We start from the raw sequence: 19,793 nt of genomic DNA, 5'->3' as shown, positions 1-19,793 counted from the left end.
TGGGAGCTTGGGGACCTTGGGGGAGGGTTAATCTGGAAGGGGAGAAGCAGGGACGAGAGCAGAAAAAAATGCTCAATAAAAATCAATAAAATTAAATCACTAAAATTAAAAAAGTGGGGAGTTTGAAGCTTGTTGTTGTAACCTTCGTTCCTGGCAGGAATAAAGATTCTTTAAGAGACCTACAACCACGTTCCTATGTCTAGAGAACAGTTTGAACAGGGAAGCCCATGGAATTAGGATTTCCCCGGGAATTCCATGCAACCTTGGGGTAGGGCAAGAACAAAAGCTGAAACTGAGTTCCAGTCAGGGAGGGAGCTTGTCTTCAGGGAAGGAACTGCACACAGACACACAGGTCAACTTCTCAGACCGCTCTGCAGGAGAAACTGAATGGTCAGTGAGGGGCAGGGCCATAACTTGACCAGAACTGCTGAGCTGTGCCCTTTATTTAACCTTAACCCTCAGGGACCGGAGAGATGCACAGTGATTAAGAACTGCTGCTCAGCAGAGGACCCAGTTTGATTCCCAGCATCTATATGGTGACTCAAAACCATGTATAACTGCAGTTCCGGGGATCTGACACCCTCTTCTAGCCTCTGAGGCTGCCTGACGTGTATGTGATGTTTCTCTGTGTTGCCCTGGCTGTCCTGGAACTGCTTACTAGACCAGGTTGACCTGGAATTCACAAAGATCTGCCTGCCTCTGCCTCCTGAGAGCTGGGATTAAGGACATGTCACCACCATCTTGCAATAAATCTTTAAAAATAACAAAACTCATGTCACAACACTGAAGTTGGGGCTAGAAGTTAGAAGTTCAACACACCCCTTTACTTTCTCCACTATGCCCACAGTGAATAATTCTTTCTGTTTTTTCCACTGTTATGTATCTGGCATTTGGGAGCTAGTGACTGAGCTTAGCCTGTTGGGGCTGCCAGGGTTCAGACACCCTAACTAGAGCACAAATATTGGGGTTCAACCTGACAACCAGAAAAGCAAAGCAGCCAAGCCACTAGAGAAGTTTTTCCTCTACCAAGGCTGGGCGACCACAGACTAAGCAGAGTAAGCCTCTCTCTCCTCCCATTTTATATTCTCTGTAGTGCTGGCATTAAGGGCATATGACTCCCTAGAACTGGGATTAAGGGTATGAGCCACCACCACCTGGATATGTTTCTGCATTGATCTTGTGTAGCCCAGGATGGCCTTTAACTCACAGAGATCCGTCTTCTCTGTCTCTCAAAACCTGGAATTAAAGGTGTGTGCCACCACTGCCTGAGCTCTAGTGATTTACCTTTGCTCTTCTGATATTTAGGCAAGCTTTATTTATGATATCATTATACCCAACAAATCCAATAACATTATGGTTTGTACATTTGTAAAGACTAGGGTGGAGTAGACATGCCGATGGTAAGGTGCTTGCTGTACAGATATGGGGACCTGAGTTTTGATGCCCAGTGTTCTTGGAAAGTCAAGATTGATGACACAACTGTAATTCTGCACTGAAGAGGCTGGGACAGGCAGCTCCCTACGGCTCACAATCGGGGAATACGCCCAAGATCTACCTCTGGCCTCCATGTTTGTGCACACGCAAGTTCATTGTATACCGAAGCACAAAACAATTTTTTTTCTAAAGATTATGCTGGTTAAACAAAGTTCTGATTTAATGATTCTAGATAACACAGTTAAATATTGTGTGGATAATCACTGTATTTTATAGCCTCATCAGTGTTATAAGGTCTGGATTCCTACCAGTGCTTCTAACAGATCCTTGAACATGGATCTGCCCTGGACAGCACTTTTCCTGAGCTCTGTCCTCCTGAGTCTTTCATGCCAGGGGATTGACCTGGAACGCGACAGAAATTTTATTTCAGCCGCTGGTCCTCTTACAAATGACTTAGTGATTAACCTGAGCCATCCACTGGGAACCCAGGGCTCTGGTTTTGGACCTGGTAGCAAGGACTTCTACGTCTGCCAGCAGCCATTGCCCTCTTTCTTGCCACAGTACCTGAGCAGCCTTCGTGCCAGTCAGGTAACCCATTACAAAGTACTTCTATCATGGGCACAGCTTCTCCCAACGGGAAGCCCCAAGAATCCAGACCAGGAAGCAGTGCAGTGCTACCGACAACTCCTGCAGTCCCTGAAGGCTGCCCAGCTTCAGCCCATGGTGGTCCTGTGCCACCAGACGCCACCCACCCACGGCACCATCCAGAGAGACAGGGACTTTGCTGACCTCTTTGCCGACTATGCCACATTCGCCTTCCAGTCCTTTGGGGACCTTGTTGAGATCTGGTTCACCTTCAGCGACTTGGAGAAAGTGATCATGGATCTTGCCCCCCAGGGTTCAAAAGCTTCTGCTCTGCAAACCCTCAGCAATGCCCACAGGAAAGCCTTTGAAGTTTACCATAGAGAGTTCTCTTCTCAGGGTGAGTACACACGGACATGGTGGCCCTGCAGCAGCCTTCACCACCCTCCTCTGTTTGCTTCTTAGGCAGGAACTGATGAGGCCCCCGCCTGTACGCATCTAGGAGTTCTGTGTGTCTGTCTGTGCGTGTGTGTGTGTGTGTGTGTACGTGTGATTTTATTTTTATTTTAGATATGTGGGTGTTTTATCCACATGTTTGTCTGAGCATCATGTGCATGCCTGTGCCCTCAGATGCCCTGGAACTGGAGTTACGGACGGTTTTGAGTTGCCATGTGGGTGCCAGGAATCAAACCAGGGACCTCTGGAAGAGCAGCCTGTGCTCTTAATGCTGAGCCATCTCTCCAGCCCTTGAAAACTATCTTCTAGACCCTTCCTCAGGGTCAAGTATGAGCAACTGTCTTTCTCTGCCCTTCCTTGAAGGGACATTTATAACGTCAGGATTCCTCCCACTTTCTTCTGACAGCTCCTTGAACCTGGAGCTGCCTTGGAGAGACAGTGCTGTCCTGAGTCTCTACAAGGAGACCCGACTGTGATTCCCCTTCTCTTACGAAAACAAGAGTGTACCTTTTAGTTGGAGCTTACAGTGCATCAAGCGAGGCAAAGATAAATAACACACCGATGCGTAATGAGAAGACTGTGATTTGTAAATGTACGATGGAGACTGAAGCTAAAACCTTGCCCACGAGAGGCAAGTGCTAGATCTACAACTGTACTGACTTATTTTTACTAGGAACAGAGTACATCGCAGCGACTAGTGCTGTGTGTAAATTCTTGCCACCTTCTGATCATTCCTTCTGATACCGCCTTCAAATTGAAATTAGCCAGGTGTGGTGGTGCATGTCACTAAATCTAGCACTTGAAAGACTGAGTGTGAGGATTGTAAGTTCAGAGTCAACCTGGTGTGCAGATCTCTATGAGTTCAAGACCATCTAGACCCTAGGAATGGAGTAGAAGAAAAGAGATAACAGTGAAGCCAGTGTTTTAAAATAGTGACATTCTTTAAGACCTCAAAGCATAAGTCTGTTTACACCATTGCTACAATGTTGATGTTCTATCCTATTCTGACAATTTTAAATGAGGTAATTTTTGTTATACATGGTGTGAATATAAGAAATAAACTCTTAGCTAGTCATAGTGCCTAAGCCTTTAATTCAAGTACTTGGAGGCAGAGGCAGGTGTACCTCTGAGAGTTCAAGGCCAATCTGGTCACATTCTGGGTGTCTGTCCTGGGGGAAAAAACAAAACCAAACCCAAAAATTAACCAACAAAAACTAAAAAGAAGCTTACTTTTTCTGTTAAATATTTAAAGCCTAGGTGGGTTATTGTAGTAAGAGGACACTAGTTAGTTCCCAGCTGCTCAGCCCCAAAATAACCACACAGATATTATATCACTGCTTGGCCCAGTAGCTCTAGCTTCTTATTGGCTAACTCTTACATATAAATTTAGCTCATCTCCATTAATATGTGTATTGCCACATGGCAGTGGCTTACTGGGTAAAGTTCCAGCATCTGTCTCCAGCGGGGACATGGCTTCTCCTGACTCTGCCTCCTTTCTTCTAACATTCAGTTTTGTTTTCCCTGCCTAGCTCTACTCTACCCTATCACAGGCCTAAGGCAGTTTCTTTATTAGCCATTGGTATTCACAGCATACAGAGGGCAATACCACATCAGGTTATGGTGATGTAACCTTAAATCCTAGTACTTAGGAAGCAGAGGCAGGTGGATATCTGAATTCAAGGGTCTATAGAAGCAGTTCCAGGACAGCTAGGGCTGCACAGAGAAACCCATCTCAAAAACGATCATACAAAAAAGCCAAACTTAATGAGCACTAAGGTTGAGCGCTTGCATAGCAGAGTGCTTGCCATGCGTGCAGGAAGCCATGGGTTCCAATTCCTGCATTGCATGAACTGGGCATAGTGACACACGTCTGTAAGCCAAGCACTGACATGTTTTGAGACCGTCTCCAAAAAGTCATTGGGAGTCAAGGTGGTGGAGAGATGGCTCCTGATTGGCTAAGAGTTATTGCTGTCTTCCAGAGGACCAGAGATTAGTTCTCAGCACCCACATCAAATGGCTCACAACCACCTGTAATTCCAGCTCCAGGGATCCCACACTTTCTTCTGGCCTCTGTTGACATCTATATATGCATTTCATATGCTCACATAGACAGAAATATTCACATAAATAAAATAACTGTGTATTTTTAAAAGGGTTGTTATATTCCTGGGCACATCTGTATCTTTACCCTTGACTCTAAATCTGAAGGTGGGTCCTGACATTAGCTTTCTTCTTCTTTTTACTTTGTCCTAAATTTCATGTATTTGTTGTATATGTGAATCAGGTTTTTTCATCTGAGTGTTTGTATGTACTTATTAAATAAATTTAATGTCCTATTTTTGTTAGTTTGTTTTTGATTTTTTTTGTTTGGTTTGGTTTAGTTTTTTAGATAGGGCTTCTCTCTGTAGCCCTGACTGGCCTGTAAACTCACCCTGAAGACTGTGCTGACCTCAAACTCAGAGATCCCCCTGTCTCTGCCTTGCAAGTGCTGCGGTTAAGGGCGTGCACCACCCCCACCCATCAGCTCTGTATTTCTAACCCTGTTCTCCAGACAGTTGTGGTGCACACAAGCTTGGGAGCCATCACCATGCTGCGGGAGAGCTAAACAAAATGAGTGCACACATCAGTATTTTCTGTGTTTCCCCAGCAAGGCACAGTAGCTGCAATGAGGACAAAGACACAGCGGGTTCCAGAGAGCACCCTGACTTTGGGTTTTGTTTGTGTTAGGTGGCAGCTCTCATCCTGATTGTCCAGAGATATAGCTGGGGTTATAGCCAAGATGACCTCAGGCTTCTGATCCTGCTTTCTTCTCCTTCTCAAGTGCTGGGATCACAGGCATGGGCCACCATGCGTGGTTATGCTGTGGTTATGTTATATCAGTCCCTGGGCTTGTCAATCAATCAATCCTTGGGCTTGGTCCACGTTTTCTGCCAACTGAACTCTGTCCTCAGCCTGGAACACCTTGTCTTTAAATAGAGTTTGGAAAAGCGTTCTCTTGTCACCTTAGGATAATTCCTTTTATGCTGACTTTTCCAAGTGCTCTCTATGTGGGTCTTGATTTATACACAACAGTCTCTTAGCCAGGCATGGTGCCACACAGGTTTATCCAAGCACTTGGGAGGCAGAGGCAGGCAGACCTCTGTGAATTCAAGGCCAGCTGACTTCCAGGACATCCAGGATCACTCAGTGAAACATGGTCTAAAAAATCCAAATAAAAACCAACCTAATCTCTTAGTGAGATATTGTATTTTTAGCCACTTTGTTTTCTAGAGTCTGTCAGTTGCTAAAGAGAAGTCATGGTCTTGATCAATCTCTTCAGAAGCCCCAACCCTCCCTCAACTACTGGTCTTTTCTTTTCCAGGAGGGAGGCTCTCTGTGGTCCTGAAGGCTGAAGATATTCCCGAGCTCCTGCTCTCCCCATCCTCGGCTGCACTCACCAAGGTAGATGCTGCTTCTGTAATGCCTAGAGTGAAATGTGATTGTAATTATTTATTCTGAGATGAGACCTGTGTAAGAGGAAAAGAGTGCGAGGCTGCTCAGTGGCAGTGGCGCAGGTGTATTTGAGTCAACCTGAGAAGGGCGCCATCAAAGAAGACCAGACTGAACTACCCCATAGGCTAGGCTTTTTATCAGGGATGGGGAGGAGGGTTGGACAAAGGGCAGAGGGTGGGTTTGGCCAGGGTTGTTGTTCATCTAGGATGTACAGGAATGCTACTTGTGCTGACTTCATGACATTGACTTAGGGAAATTGGAACTGTTAGTCTCTTGAGTGAGGCAGGGATGGGGTTGGTCCATAGGCTATGATTAATCACAGAGGATGGCAGAAGCAGGGGGATCTCTGTGAGTCTGAGGCCAGCTTGGGCTACTAGTGAGTTGCAGGCCTAGGAGAGATACATACTGAGACTCTGTGTCAACTAAAACAAAACAAATATACTTCTGGGACCCAATTGGTCTACACATACCCACAGAGAAAAAAAAATTAAGAGATAGTAATTTATTAAAAGATATATTTATATACTTCTGGGAGCTGAAGAGATGGCTCAGTGGTTAAAAGCACTGGCTGCTCTTTTCCAGAGGATCCAGGTTCAGTTCCCAGCACCCACTTGATGGCTCACAACCTTTTGTAACCTCCAGTTCTAGGGAACCAACGCCCTTTTCTGGCCCCCTTGGGCCCTTGCACATATTATATAGAAAGGAAAATAAATAAGGTTAGAAACAAAATATACTTCTTAGAGTACCACCCTGATTTATATCCTCTGTTATTTTTAAAATTATAACTTATTTTTTTTGTTTTGTTTTGTTTGTTTTTGAGCAGGGCTTCTCTCTGTAACCCAGGCTGACCTTGAACTCTTGGTCTCTGTCTACCGGTTCTGAGGTCTGGGCACAGGCATGCAGCACCGTGTGCAAAGCTACCATATTTTGTTGTGAAATGTTCTCACTAAGTAGCCCAAGCTGGCCTCAAATTTGGTCAATCCTCTTGTCTCAGCCTCCAGCTGCTAAAGACTCAGGTGTCTCCACATTTCCTCTAGTAACTGGTATATATTCATTATTTACTTGCTTATTCATTTTGTTTTTGAGAAAGGGCCACATGTATCTCTCGCTAGCCTAAGTCACTGTATAGCTGAGGATGACCTTGAACTCCTGATCTTCCTGCCTCTATCCCCAAGTTCTGGGTTATAGGCATGAACCACCATGCCTGGTTTCCATCGCGCTAAGGTGGAACCCAGGCCTCTGTGCATGCTAGGCAAACATCCCTCCTGGACCACATCCCCAGCCTAGGGTCTCTGCTGGTCTAAGCTAATAGTTGCCAGTGGGGAAAGAGAGCCTCAGGAGAGAGGGGAGCCCAGATAAGGGCCTCCTATTGGGGGACACTCTTTTTTTTGAGACAGGTTTCTCTGTGTACCTTCTGTCTGTAGTCCAGGTCACCCCGACTCAGAACTCAGATCAACCTTCCTCTGCCTCCTGAGTGCTGGGATTAAAGGTATGTCCCATCACCCTGGCCTTGGAGGACACATTTGTGTGGGTGTTAACCGTAGGGAGACATTTGCTAGAAATATCGAGAGACAGGACAGGAGGGAAACAGGGAAGGCAGGGATGATGTAAGGATAGGAAGCCAGCACCAGCATTAGATAGACACCGGGCAAAGCAGGAGTCCAGAGCCAGAGAGAGGCACACACTGCTCAGGCCCATTGAAGGCCCCAGGGTTTGCACTTCTCAGAAAGAATCCAGACACTGTCCTGGGTTTACCCCTGATCTGTGTGCTTCATGCAGGGGGCGAGATACCAGCTCAAAGGCTGTTGGTGGACAAAGATTTTTATGATCAGCCCTTTGGTCTCTTGATAGCAATTATTACACAGTAAATTAATTTAGATGGCATCCAGTCAGCAAGAGATTTGTTTATCTAGAACCTTATTGTATATGGTTTTCAATTTCCTGAGCTGGCATATGTGGAATCTGGTAGACACTGGGGATCACTTGATAGGAAGGCACTGGGGAGCCAGCGAGGGTTGGGCGCTAGGGCACTGGACCGGGATACGTGGCTCCCAGTTGGTGCCTGACCTGTGAAACAGCTGAGCTGTGGGAGGGAAGGGCAGTTATCAGCTTGTGAGATTCTGGTCAAGAGAAAAATAGAGTGGCCAGTCAGGATTGTGGAGGCAGGTGTGTGCGTGTGTGTGTGTGATTGTGTGTGTGCCTGTGCAAGTGTATGTGAATTACACTGTTGTATTCTTTTTTTTTCTTGATTCATAGAAAATTTTATTTTTTTTTAAATTTTTTATTGATAAAAGGAGAATAAAGAAAAGAAAAAAAAACAAATTTCCACCTCCTCCCACCAGCCTCCCATTTCCCTCCCCCTCCTCCCACTCTTCTCCCCCTCCTCCCACCCCTCTCCCCTTCCCCCCACTCCTCTCCCCCTCCCTTTCCAGTCCAAAGAGCAGTCAGGGTTCCCTGTCCTGTGGTAAGTCCTAGGTCCTCCCCCCTCCGTCCATATCTAGGAAGGTGAACATCCAGACTGGCTAGGCTCCCACCAAGCCAGCACATTGCGTAGGATCAAAACCGCGTGCCATTGTCCTTGGCGTCTCATCAGCCCTCATTGTTCGCCATGTTCCGAGAGTCCAGTTTTATCCCATGCTTTTTTTGGTAGCAGTCCAGCTGGCCTTGGTGAGCTCCCAGTAGATCATCTCCACTGTCTCAGTGGGTGGGTGCACTCCTCGTGGTCCCGACATCTTTGCTCATGTTCTCACTCCTTCTGCTCCTCATTGGGACCTTGGGAGCTCAGTCCAGTGCTCCAGTGTGGGTCTCTGTCTCTATCTCCATCCATTGCCAGATGCAAGTTCTAGGATGATATGCAATATATTCGTCAGTATTGCTCTAGGGTAGGGTCATTTCAGGTTCCCTATCCTCAGCTGCCCAGGGAACTAACTGGGGACCTCAGCTTGGGCACCTGGGAGCCCCTCTAGGGTCAAGTCTCCTGCCCACCCTAAAGTGGGTCCCTTAACTAAGAATTGTGGTTCCGTGCTCCCCTATCCAACCTTCCTTTATCCCGATCCTCCTGTTTCCCCAAGTCCCCCCTCCTTCCCTTCTACCTTTTCTCTCCCCATCTCCCCTAACCCCCATCCCACCCCACCCCCAAGATCCCACTTTTCTCCCCGGCAATTTTGTCTACTTCCCTTATTCAAGAGGATAACTATATGTTTTTCCTTGGGTTCACCTTCTTACTTAGCTTCTTTAGATTCGCCTATTGTAGACTCCGTGAGCCCTATTTATGGCTAGAAACCAATTATGAGTGAGTACATCCCATGTTCATCTTTTTGGGTCTGGGATACCTCACTCAGGATAGTGTTTTCTATTTCCATCCATTTGCATGCAAAATTCGAGAAGTCATTGTTTTTTACCGCAGCGTAGTACTCTAGTGTGTATATATTCCATACTTTCTTCATCCTTTCTTCCATTGAAGGGCATCTAGGTTGTTTCCAGGTTCTGGCTATTACAAATAATACTGCTATGAACATAGTTGAACAAATGCTTTTGACATGTGATAGAGCATCTCTTGGGTAAATTCCCAAGAGTGGTATTGCTGGGTCCAGGGGTAGGTTGATCCCGAATTTCCTGAGAAACCGAAACACTGACTTCCACAGTGGTTGCACAAGATTGCATTCCCACCAGCAATGGATGAGGGTACCCCTTCCTCCACAGCCTCTCCAGCAAAGGCTATCCTTGGTGTTTTTGACTTTAGCCATTCTGACAGGTGTAAGATGATATCTCAAAGTTGTTTTGATTTGCATTTCCCTGATCGCTAAGGAAGTTGAGCATGACCTTAAGTGTCTTTTGGCCATTTGAACTACTTCTGTTGAGAATTCTCTGTTCAGTTCAGCGCCCCATTTTTTAATTGGGTTAATTAGCCTTTTAAAGTCTAGTTTCTTGAGTTCTCTATATATTTTGGAGATCAGACCTTTGTCTGTTGCGGGGTTGGTGAAGATCTTCTCCCAGTCAGTAGGTTGCCTTAGTGACAGTGTCCTTTGCTTTACAGAAGCTTCTCAGTTTTAGTAGGTCCCATTTATTCAATGTTGCCCTTAATTTCTGTGCTTCTGGGGTTATACCTAAGAAGCGATCACCTGTGCCCATCTATTGTAGGGTATTTCCCACTTTCTCTTCTATCAGATTCAGTGTTTTTGGGCTGATATTGAGGTCTTTAATCCATTTGGACTTGAGTTTTGTGCACGGTGATAGATATGGGTCTATTTTCATTCTTCTACAGGTTGACATCCAGTTGTGCCAGCACCATTTGTTGAAGATGCTTTCTTTCTTCCAATGTATACTTTTAGCTCCTTTATCGAAAATGAGGTGTTCATAGGTTTGTGGGATAAAGTCCGGGTCTTCTATACGAATCCATTGGTTGACTTCTCTGTTTTTATGCCAGTACCACCCTGTTTTCATTACTGTAGCTCTGTAATAGAGTTTGAAGTCAGGGATGGTAATGCCTCCAGAAGATCCTTTATTGTATAGGATTGTTTTGGCTATCCTGGGTTTTTTGTTTTTCCATATAAAGTTGATTATTGTCCTCTCCAGATCTGTGAAGAATTTTGATGGGATCTTGATGGGGATTGCATTGAATCTATAAATTGCCTTTGGTAGAATTGCCATTTTTACTATGTTGATCCTCCCAATCCAAGAGCAAGGGATGTCCATCCAATTTTTGGTATCCTCTTCAATTTCTTTCTTCAATGCCTTAAAGTTCTTGTCAAATAGATCTTTCACTTCCTTGGTTAGATTTACCCCAAGATATTTTATGCTGTTTGTGGCTATCGTGAATGGAGAAGCTTCTCTGATTTCCCTCTCTGCTTCCCTATCCTTTGAGTATAGGAGGGCGACTGATTTTTTGGAGTTGATCTTGTATCCTGCCACATTACTAAAGCTGTTTATCAGCTGTAAAAGTTCTTTGGTGGAATTTTGGGGGTCGCTTATGTACACTATCATATCATCTGCGAATAACGAAAGTTTAACTTCTTCCTTTCCAATTCGAATCCCCTTGATCCCATTATGCTGTCTTATTGCTATTGCTAGAACTTCCAGCACTATATTGAAGAGGTATGGCGAAAGTGGGCAGCCTTGTCGTGTTCCTGAGTTAAGTGGGATGGCTTTGAGTTTCTCTCTGTTTAATTTGATGTTAGCTGTCGGCTTGCTGTATATAGCTTTTATTATATTTAGGTATGACCCTTGTATCCCTAATCTCTCCAAGACTTTTAACATAAATGGATGTTGAATTTTGTCAAATGCTTTTTCAGCATCTAATGAAATGATCATATGGTTTTTTTCTTTCAGTTTATTTATATGGTGGATTACATTGATAGATCTTCGTATGTTGAACCAGCCCTGCATCTCAGGAATGAAGCCTACTTGATCATAATGGATAATTTTTCTAATGTGTTCTTGGATTCGGTTTGCCAGTATTTTGTTGAGGATTTTTGCGTCGATATTCATGAGTGATATCGGCCTGTAATTCTCTTTCCTGGTTGAGTCTTTGTGTGGTTTTGGTATCAGAGTAACTGTAGCTTCATAAAAGGAATTTGGTAATGACCCTTCTGTTTCTATATTGTGGAATACATTGAGGAGTATAGGTATTAGGTCTTCTTGGAAGTTCTGGTAGAATTCCGCATTGAAACCATCTGGCCCTGGGCTTTTTTTGGTAGGGAGGTTTTTGATAACAGCTTCTAGTTCTTCGCGACTGACAGGTCTGTTTAGATTGTTCACCTGGTCCTGATTTAATTTTGGTAAATCGTATTTATCTAAAAAAGCGTCCATTTCTTTTGCATTTTCCAGTTTAGTGGCATACAAGCTTTTGTAGTAAGATCTAATGACTCTCTGAATTTCCTCTGTGTTTGTGGTTATGTCCCCCTTTTCATTTCTGATCTTATTAATTTGCAAATTTTCTCTCTGCCGTTTGACTAGTTTGGATAGGGGTTTGTCAATCTTGTTGATTTTCTCCAGGAACCAGCTTCTTGATTCATTGATTCTTTGGATTGTTTTCTGTGTTTCTATTTTGTTGATTTCAGCCCTCAGTTTGATTATTTCCAGTCTTCTACTCCTCCTAGGTGAGTCTGCTTCTTTTTTTTCTAGAGCTTTCAGGTGGGCTGTTAAGTCTTTAATATGTGCTTTCTCTGTTTTCTTTAAGTGGGCACTTAGTGCTATGAACTTTCCTCTTAGGACTGCTTTCATAGTGTCCCATAAGTTCGAGTATGTTGTTTCCTTATTTTCATTGAATTCAAGGAAGACTTTAATTTCTTTCTTTATTTCTTCCTTAATCCAGGTATGGTTCAGTAGTTGACTGTTCGGTTTCCATGAGTTTGTAGGCTTTCTGGGGGTAGCATTGTTGTTGAATTCTAACTTTAATCCATGGTGGTCTGATAAGACACAGGTGGTTAGTAATATTTTTTTGTAGCTGTGTAAGTTAGCTTTGTTACCGAGTATGTGGTCAATTTTCAAGAAGGTTCCATGAGCTGCAGAGAAAAAGGTATATTCTTTCCTCTTCGGGTGGAATATTCTATAGATGTCTGTTAAGTCCATTTGATTCATTACCTCCATCAATTCTCTAATTTCTCTGTTAGGTTTCTGTCTGATTGACCTGTCCATTGGTGAGAGAGGAGTGTTGAAGTCTCCTACTATTAGTGTGTGCGGTTTGATGGCTGCCTTGAATTTTAGCAATGTTTCTTTTACATACATGGGTGCTTTTATATTAGGGGCATAGATATTCAGGATTGAGACTTCTTCCTGATTAATTTTTCCTGTTATGAGTATAAAATGTCCCTCTCCATCTCTTCTGATTGATTTAAGTTTGAAGTCAACTTTGTTAGAAATTAGTATGGCCACGCCTGCTTGTTTCTTAGGTCCATTTGCTTGATAAGCCTTTTCCCAGCCCTTTACTCTGAGTAGGTGCCTGTCTTTGTGGTTGAGGTGTGTTTCTTGTAGACAGCAGAATGTTGGATCCTGTTTTCATATCCAGTCTCTTAGCCTGTGCCTTTTTATAGGTGAGTTGAGCCCATTGACATTAAGTGATATTAATGACCAGTGGTTGTTAACTCCGGTCACTTTTTTAGTAGTAGGGTTTGTGTGTTTCCCTTCTTTGAGTTGCGCTGGTGAATGGTCTCTAGATGTCTGAGTTATTGAGGTCTTTGTTGGACTCCTTGGTTAGTGATTTTCCTTCTATTATTTTCTGTAAGGCTGGATTTGTGGCTACGTATTGCTTAAATTTGTTTTTATCCTGGAAAATTTTGTTTTCTCCATTTATGGTGAACGAAAGCTTGGCTGGATATAGTAGTCTGGGCTTGCATCCATGGTCTCTTAGTTTTTGCAGTACATCTATCCAGGACCTTCTGGCTTTCATGGTTTCCATAGAGAAGTCAGGTGTAAGTCTGATAGGTTTACCTTTATAAGTAAGTTGGCCTTTTTCCTTTGCGGCTCTTAATATTCTTTCTTTATTCTGTATATTTTGTGTTTTGATTATTATATGGCGAGGGGATGTTTTTTTTTGATCCAGCCTATTTGGGGTTCTGTATGCCTCTTGCACCTTCATAGGTACATCCTTCTTCAGGTTGGGAAAGTTTTCTTCTATAATTTTGTTAAGTATATTTTCTGGACCGTTGAGCTGCACTTCTTCTCCTTCTTCTACTCCAATTATTCTTAGGTTTGGTCTTTTTATTGTGTCCCATATTTCCTGAATGTTTTGTGATGAGAGTTTGTTGGACTTGCTGTTTTCTTTGATCAGTGCGTTTATTTTCTCTATGTTATCCTCAGACTCTGAGATTCTTTCTTCTATCTCTTGTATTCTGCTGGTTATGCTTGTTTCTGTAGTCTCTATTCGTTTACCTAGATTTTCCATGTCCAGCCGGCCCTCTGTTTGTGTTTTCTTCTTTGCCTCCATTTCATTTTTTCAAATCATGAACTGTTTCCATTATCTGCTTGATTGTTTTTCCTTGCTTTCCTAGGGTATCATTCACTGATTTACTCAATTCCTCGAACTTTCTGTTATACTTCTCATCCATTTCTATAAGGGCGTTTTTTATATGCTGTTTAAGGGTGTCAATCCCTGTCATGAAGTCAGTTTTTTCTCCTTCTTCTTGATTAAGGTGTTCATGTCCTCCTGTTGTGAGGTCGCTGGCTTCTGGTGGTTTCGTGTTGTTTTTCAGATTGTTGGGTGAATTCTTGCATTGGCGTCTCCCCTTCTCTTCCTCCCAATATTCTCCTATGGATCTTCTTTTACAGGATCAGGTCTTCTTGCCAACTGATGTACCTTCCCAGTGATGTCACTCCCCCGTGATGTTTCTCCTGGAGTCCAGATCGGATCTCCTTGCTGCTTGGTTAGCTCGCAAACAAAGGGCCCACCCTGCTTGCTGCAGGCGGGTTATGGAGACAAAGGAGCTACCACCTTCCCCTTTGCACTCACCTTCGGGTTCAGTCCCAGCGCCCAGGCAGGCTGAGCAGGGAGGCGCTCTGTCCCAAGAAGGCAGGGATGGAGGGAGACAGGGGGTAGGGGGATCTGGATGTAAGCTGGATGGGATAGGAAGAGAGAGGAGGTACCGGGCAGTGTAGCCCTGTAGGTTGATCAGGAAGTGTAGGCGGGCTGTTCCCGGGTGCCGCAGCACTCACTCACCACAATGCTGTCTCACTAGGTGTCCTGATCGAAACTCCTTGCTGCTTGGTTCGCTTGCAGACAAAGGGCCCACCCTGCTTGCTGCAGGCGGGCTCTGGGGACAAAGAAGCCCCCGAGCTCCCCTTTACCCTACGCTTTGGGTTAGGACCCAGCGCCCAAGCAGGCAGAGCAGGGAGGCGCTCTGCCACCAAGGAAGGGAGGGGGTAGAGAAACAGGGGGTGGGGGGATCTAGATGTAAGCTGGATGGGATAGGAAGAGAGAGGAGGTACCGGGCAGTGTAGCCCTGTAGGTTGATCAGGAAGTGTAGGCGGGCTGTTCCCGGGTGCCGCAGCACTCACTCACCACAATGATGTCTCACTAGGTGCCCTGATCGCAACTCCGTGCTGCTTGGTTCGCTCGCAGACAAAGGGCCCACCCTGCTTGCTGCAGGCGGGCTATGGGGACAAAGAAGCCCCCGAGCTCCCCTTTGCCCTACGCTTTGGGTTAGGACCCAGTGCCCAAGCCACACTGTTGTATTCTTATGCCTTGATCCTGATTTAAAGTTCTTCAAGCATATGTAAACCACAGACCAGATAGAATCTTGTCTTTTCCGTTATGATTGTTTTCCTCTGTGTGCATGTGTGCACTGACTAATGTATTACATGTGTGTGCAGGTGCACTGACCTGCTCATCTGTGAGGCCAACATTGAGTGTCTTCTTCAGTCACTTTTTACCCCTCCCCGTTTTTGGAGACAGGGTCTCAGTCTCTCTGAAATGGGAGCTCACTGATTTGACTGGACTCACCGGTCAGTGAACCCCAGGACACACCTGTCTCCATCTCCCAGCATTCAGGTTAAAGACATACTCTCGGCTGAACATGGTTTAGTCTCACTACTTAGAAGGCAGATGCAGGCAGATGTAGGAGTTCAAGGCCAACCTAGTCCTCAAATTAATTCTAGGTCAGCCAAAGGATGCTAAGAAAACACCAACAACAAAATCAATGAGACGTGCTCGTGGATCCTCGGGGGTACTGGGTGTCAGAAAGCATGGGAAGAAGTCACAGAATGAGTCCATTCTCCAGCCCCTTCCTTCCTTTCATTTTTTCTTTTCCAAGACTGGGTTTCTCTGTGTAGCCCTGGTTATAAGAAACTTGCCGTGCAGACCAAGGTGCCCTCAAGCTCACATATCTGCCTGCTTCTGTCTCCTAAGAGCTGGGATTAAGCCGCCTGGCCTTCCCTTCTCTTTGCTTTCTGCTTTGTTTTGTTTTGTTTTTATTTTTGATTTGTCTTCTTTTTTTCGAGGCAGGGCCTCTTTGTACAGCCTTGGAGATCGTTCTGGAACTCTGTAGACCAGGCTCCATCAAACTCATAGATCCACCTGGCATTAAAAGTGTGTGCCACCACGACTGTCCTTGATTTTTTAAAAATTGATTACATTTTTATTTTGTGTGTTGTGTATGTGGTGTACATGTGCTATTTGTTGTGTGTGTGTGTGTGTGTGTGTGTGTGTGTGTGTGTGTGTGTGTGTGTGGTGTGTCTGTATGTAGGCGTGCACATCATAGGGCACTTATTTGGAGGACAGAGGGAAATTTGGGGAGTCTCAGTTCTACCCTCATGTGTGATGGGGTAAACTCAGGTCATCAGAGTCGAGGGCAGACACCTATAGCTGCTAGGCCCTGTCACAGTTCTCTTCCTCCTGCTCTTCTTCAATACAAGATCTCATGTTGCACAAGCTGGCCTTGATCTCACAAGGTAGCCAAAGATGAGTATACTGGAGTAGAGACGGGCACCACCATGCCCTGTTGATGTGGTGCTGGTGACAGACACAGGGCCTTGCACGCGCTCAGCAAGCGTTCTTCCTACTGAGCTACAGGCTCAGTGAGCTGGAGTCCCTAGCTAGACTATGGGTTAGAGAGTGCTGGTGATCAGGGCTGTGTAGCTTGTTTTTCTGCTAGTAGAACTGCTCAAGCCAGGCTTGACTGGGGGGGGGGGGGCTTCAAGCTGTGGCCTGAAATTAAAACCAAACCCCAGCCCCAAGAGGGTTCCCAGATATCACAAAGGTCACGGGAGGGGGATCTCTGGGGGAAGCTCCAGACACTGATTCCCTCCCTTGGTGCTCCTCCATTTGCTGGCACTGCACACACAGCACACACATTTTCACACTTGCCAGTTCACCACACTCCCGCTCCTGCTGTACTCACATGCACACTCATCCTCAGCTTTCTCCTGGGAATCCCAAGATGGGGTAGTCATGGGGAGAACCAGCACACTTCTGAGGAGGCCATGTTCTAATGCTTCTTCTCCCTGTTTCTAGGACTCGGTTGACTTCCTCTCTCTTGATTTGACTTCCACATGCCAAAGTGTGGCGACTCTACCACAGAAGCTGAGTGACCTGCAGGTAATGTGAGGGCTTTTCCCTCGTGATGGCGAGTGGACAGCTTATCAGAAATGTGACATTTGCCTAAGGCGTGGACTGAGCCTTACATAAGGCAATCAATAACATGATCACGAACACTCATGATCATGGTGATGCGGCCTCTTGGTTAAACATTTTGGGAAGTGCAGGCTCCTATACAAGCAGAAACCTTGGTCTCAACCCTAATCTTCTTGCTGGCCTATGAAGTACTCCATGTAAAATGAGCTGCTATGGTTATCACTTCATTTAGGAAGGGCTGGTGGCCGATGGTCACTGACTGTCGCTCTCCAGAGTCCATGTCTCTGCCCTCAGTAGGTGGGGTGACTCGAGGTTGTTTCCAGAAGATGAGCATGTAGCGTCTCCCCTGTTCCCATTACTAAAGGCATACTTGTTGGTCTTCATCTTTTCTAGAACATTGAGCCCAAAATGAAGGTTTTCATCTATACCCTAAAAGTTCAGGATTGCCCATCCACAGGGAAGAGCCCCTCCTCACTGCTCTTCAGCCTGCTTGAAGGTGAGTAGACCGACATGTGGCAGGTGTCGAGTGGCATTTGTTACACTGGCATGTTGGGGAGCAATACTGACATCGGGGGTTCTCATGAGGGAGGTGCCTAGGTAAATGGCTGAACTAAGAGCCTACCAGGTGAGGCTAAAGTCCCATAACTCCCCTAGCAGAGAGCTCCTCCTGTCCGGGTACACAGAGTGGTCCTGTATAGATGTCAAGGGTGCCCAATATGAAATGTTCCTGACTCAGGTGTGAACTGTCAGCATGGAAACAGCCTTGTGTTCCCCTGTTCTGAGCAGTTCCTGGGGCATCTAAGATGCTGAAAATCTCTGGTGTAGGACCTTGTGGTCTAGAGGCCAACTGTGTAGTCCTGCCAGGCCTTGGACTCAAGGGAAGTCTATTTGGTGCATGCATGTGTGCATGTCTGTGTGTATGTGTGTGTGTGTGTGTGTGTTTGTATGAGTGTGTGTATATATTGATACAGTTTCATGAGGAGAACAGAAGAGGCTGTTGGATCCTTTGGAAATGGAGTTACTCACAAGTAATTGTGAGCTGCCTACACTGGGTGCTGGGATCTGAACTCGGGTCTTCTAGAAGAACAGTTTGCTCCTTATCCAGAGTCATCTCTCTCATCCCATGCCAGGCTTTTGTGTGGTTCTGGGGGTTGAGCTAATTCCTCATGTTTACCCAGAAGGCACCTTACTTATTAACTCCCTACCCTTCTTTTTCAAAACTTTCACAAGAAGGTGGCAGTGGCAGACACTTTTAATCCTAGTACTCAGGAGGCAGAGGTAGGCAAAGCTCTGAGTTCAAAGCCATACAGCTCTAAGAGCTACATCGTGAAATCCTATCTCAAAATAAATCCATAAATAAAATAAAAAGCCCGAAAGAGGTATGAACATGTTCCTAGGACCAAGACTCAAGGGTGGGTCCAGCTATCTTCTGAAGTTTTTGGGTCACTGATATTCACCCTGAAATATGAGGACCAACATTCTAGTTCTAAGCAGACCAGATGCAGCTATGTTATCTTCAGAAAGTCTTAGCATCGTCCTTGGGTTAGAGTGGTCTTAAAATGAGGTTAAACTACAGATTGCATGTTTCTGCTCCAGCTCCACACACAGTTAACAAACTGCTTCTTTTACAGCCATAAACAAAGACCAAGTACAGACTGTTGGGTTCGACATCAGTGCATTCCTGAGCTGTTCATCCAGTTCTGAGGAGAGGTAATGCTGGCTTGTGCCGTTAACAAGAAGGAATGGTTACTCTGGGTTATATTGTGTACATGGGCAATCACTGAAGACCATTGTCCTTGTGTTTGGTTTTGTTTGATGTGTGTGTGCACGCATGCAGGATCCTGAGTATGTAGTGCACCACCTGCCTGAGTGAGCCCACAGAGGTCAGAACGCCAGAAGGACAGATCCCTTGGAACTAGAATTCCCATGTGAATGCTGGGAGCTAAACCCAGGCCTTCTGCAACAGCAGTGATTGGTCTTAACTGCTGAGCATTCTCACCAGTCCTGACTTTGCTCCTGGGACATCAAACAGGTCACAGTCATTTAGGAGATGAGAGGTGGAGGCTCACAGGGAGGCTGGAGAAGCAGTAGCTCGTGGAGATGTGCCTGGGCCCACACAGTCCGGCGTCCTCACTGTCATTTTCTCCTAGGTCTGAATATTTAGCAGAGCTGAGGTGAGGATACTGGGGAAGTGTGCACATATGTGGCAGAGAAAGCAGGTTATGGGGCCAGCTCCATGGTTCATGGGTAAAGGCACCTGTGCCCAAGTCTCCGCACATGCCGTGTGCACACCCCACACACAGAGTCTCTGAATGAATGAATGAATGAATGAATGAATGAATGAATGATTCTGGTGCCTCAGAGGGGAAAGGCCCTTGCCTGTGTCCTAGTTGACTTTCTGTTGCTCTGATAAAACAGTGATCTAAGCAAACTGGAGAGGGAAGAGCTCATTTCTTCTTACAGCGTACAGTCCTCCGAGATGGGCATCAGTACAGGAACTCTAGGCAGAGTTGAAGCTGAGGCTATGGGGGAATGAATGCTGCTTGCTTGTTGGCTTTCCATGGCTTGCTTAGCCCTCTTTCTATTTTTCAAGATTCCTTAATTTATGAATTTGTGTGTTTTGTCTGCATGTATGCACATCAGAGGAGGCACTGCATTGTTGGAACTACAGTTATAGACATTGTTGAGTCAACACGTGGATGCTAGGATTTGAACTCACAACCTCTGAGAACACAACCAGTGCTCTCAACCTCTGAGCTGTCTT

General features: G+C 45.4%; 1 protein-coding gene across 1 annotated transcript in view; it reads left to right on the top strand.

Annotated features, from left to right (window-relative positions):
• The first annotated feature begins 1,767 nt into the window (after positions 1 to 1,767).
• The window catches only part of LOC142859212 (lactase/phlorizin hydrolase-like), a 50,387-nt gene continuing 32,361 nt past the window's right edge, over positions 1,768 to 19,793 (top strand). Inside the window, exons 1-5 of the mRNA XM_075989556.1 lie at positions 1,768 to 2,416; positions 5,834 to 5,913; positions 16,910 to 16,993; positions 17,423 to 17,525; positions 18,661 to 18,739. Of these exons, the coding sequence (XP_075845671.1) occupies positions 1,768 to 2,416; positions 5,834 to 5,913; positions 16,910 to 16,993; positions 17,423 to 17,525; positions 18,661 to 18,739 (995 nt within the window). The remainder of the gene's footprint in view (positions 2,417 to 5,833; positions 5,914 to 16,909; positions 16,994 to 17,422; positions 17,526 to 18,660; positions 18,740 to 19,793) is intronic.

This window comes from Microtus pennsylvanicus, chromosome 10 (assembly GCF_037038515.1).
Source record: "Microtus pennsylvanicus isolate mMicPen1 chromosome 10, mMicPen1.hap1, whole genome shotgun sequence".
In the NCBI taxonomy this organism is placed as follows: Eukaryota; Metazoa; Chordata; class Mammalia; order Rodentia; family Cricetidae; genus Microtus; species Microtus pennsylvanicus.
The sequence above is the reverse complement of the archived record's forward strand: the minus strand, read 5'-3'. Positions and strand labels throughout refer to the sequence as shown.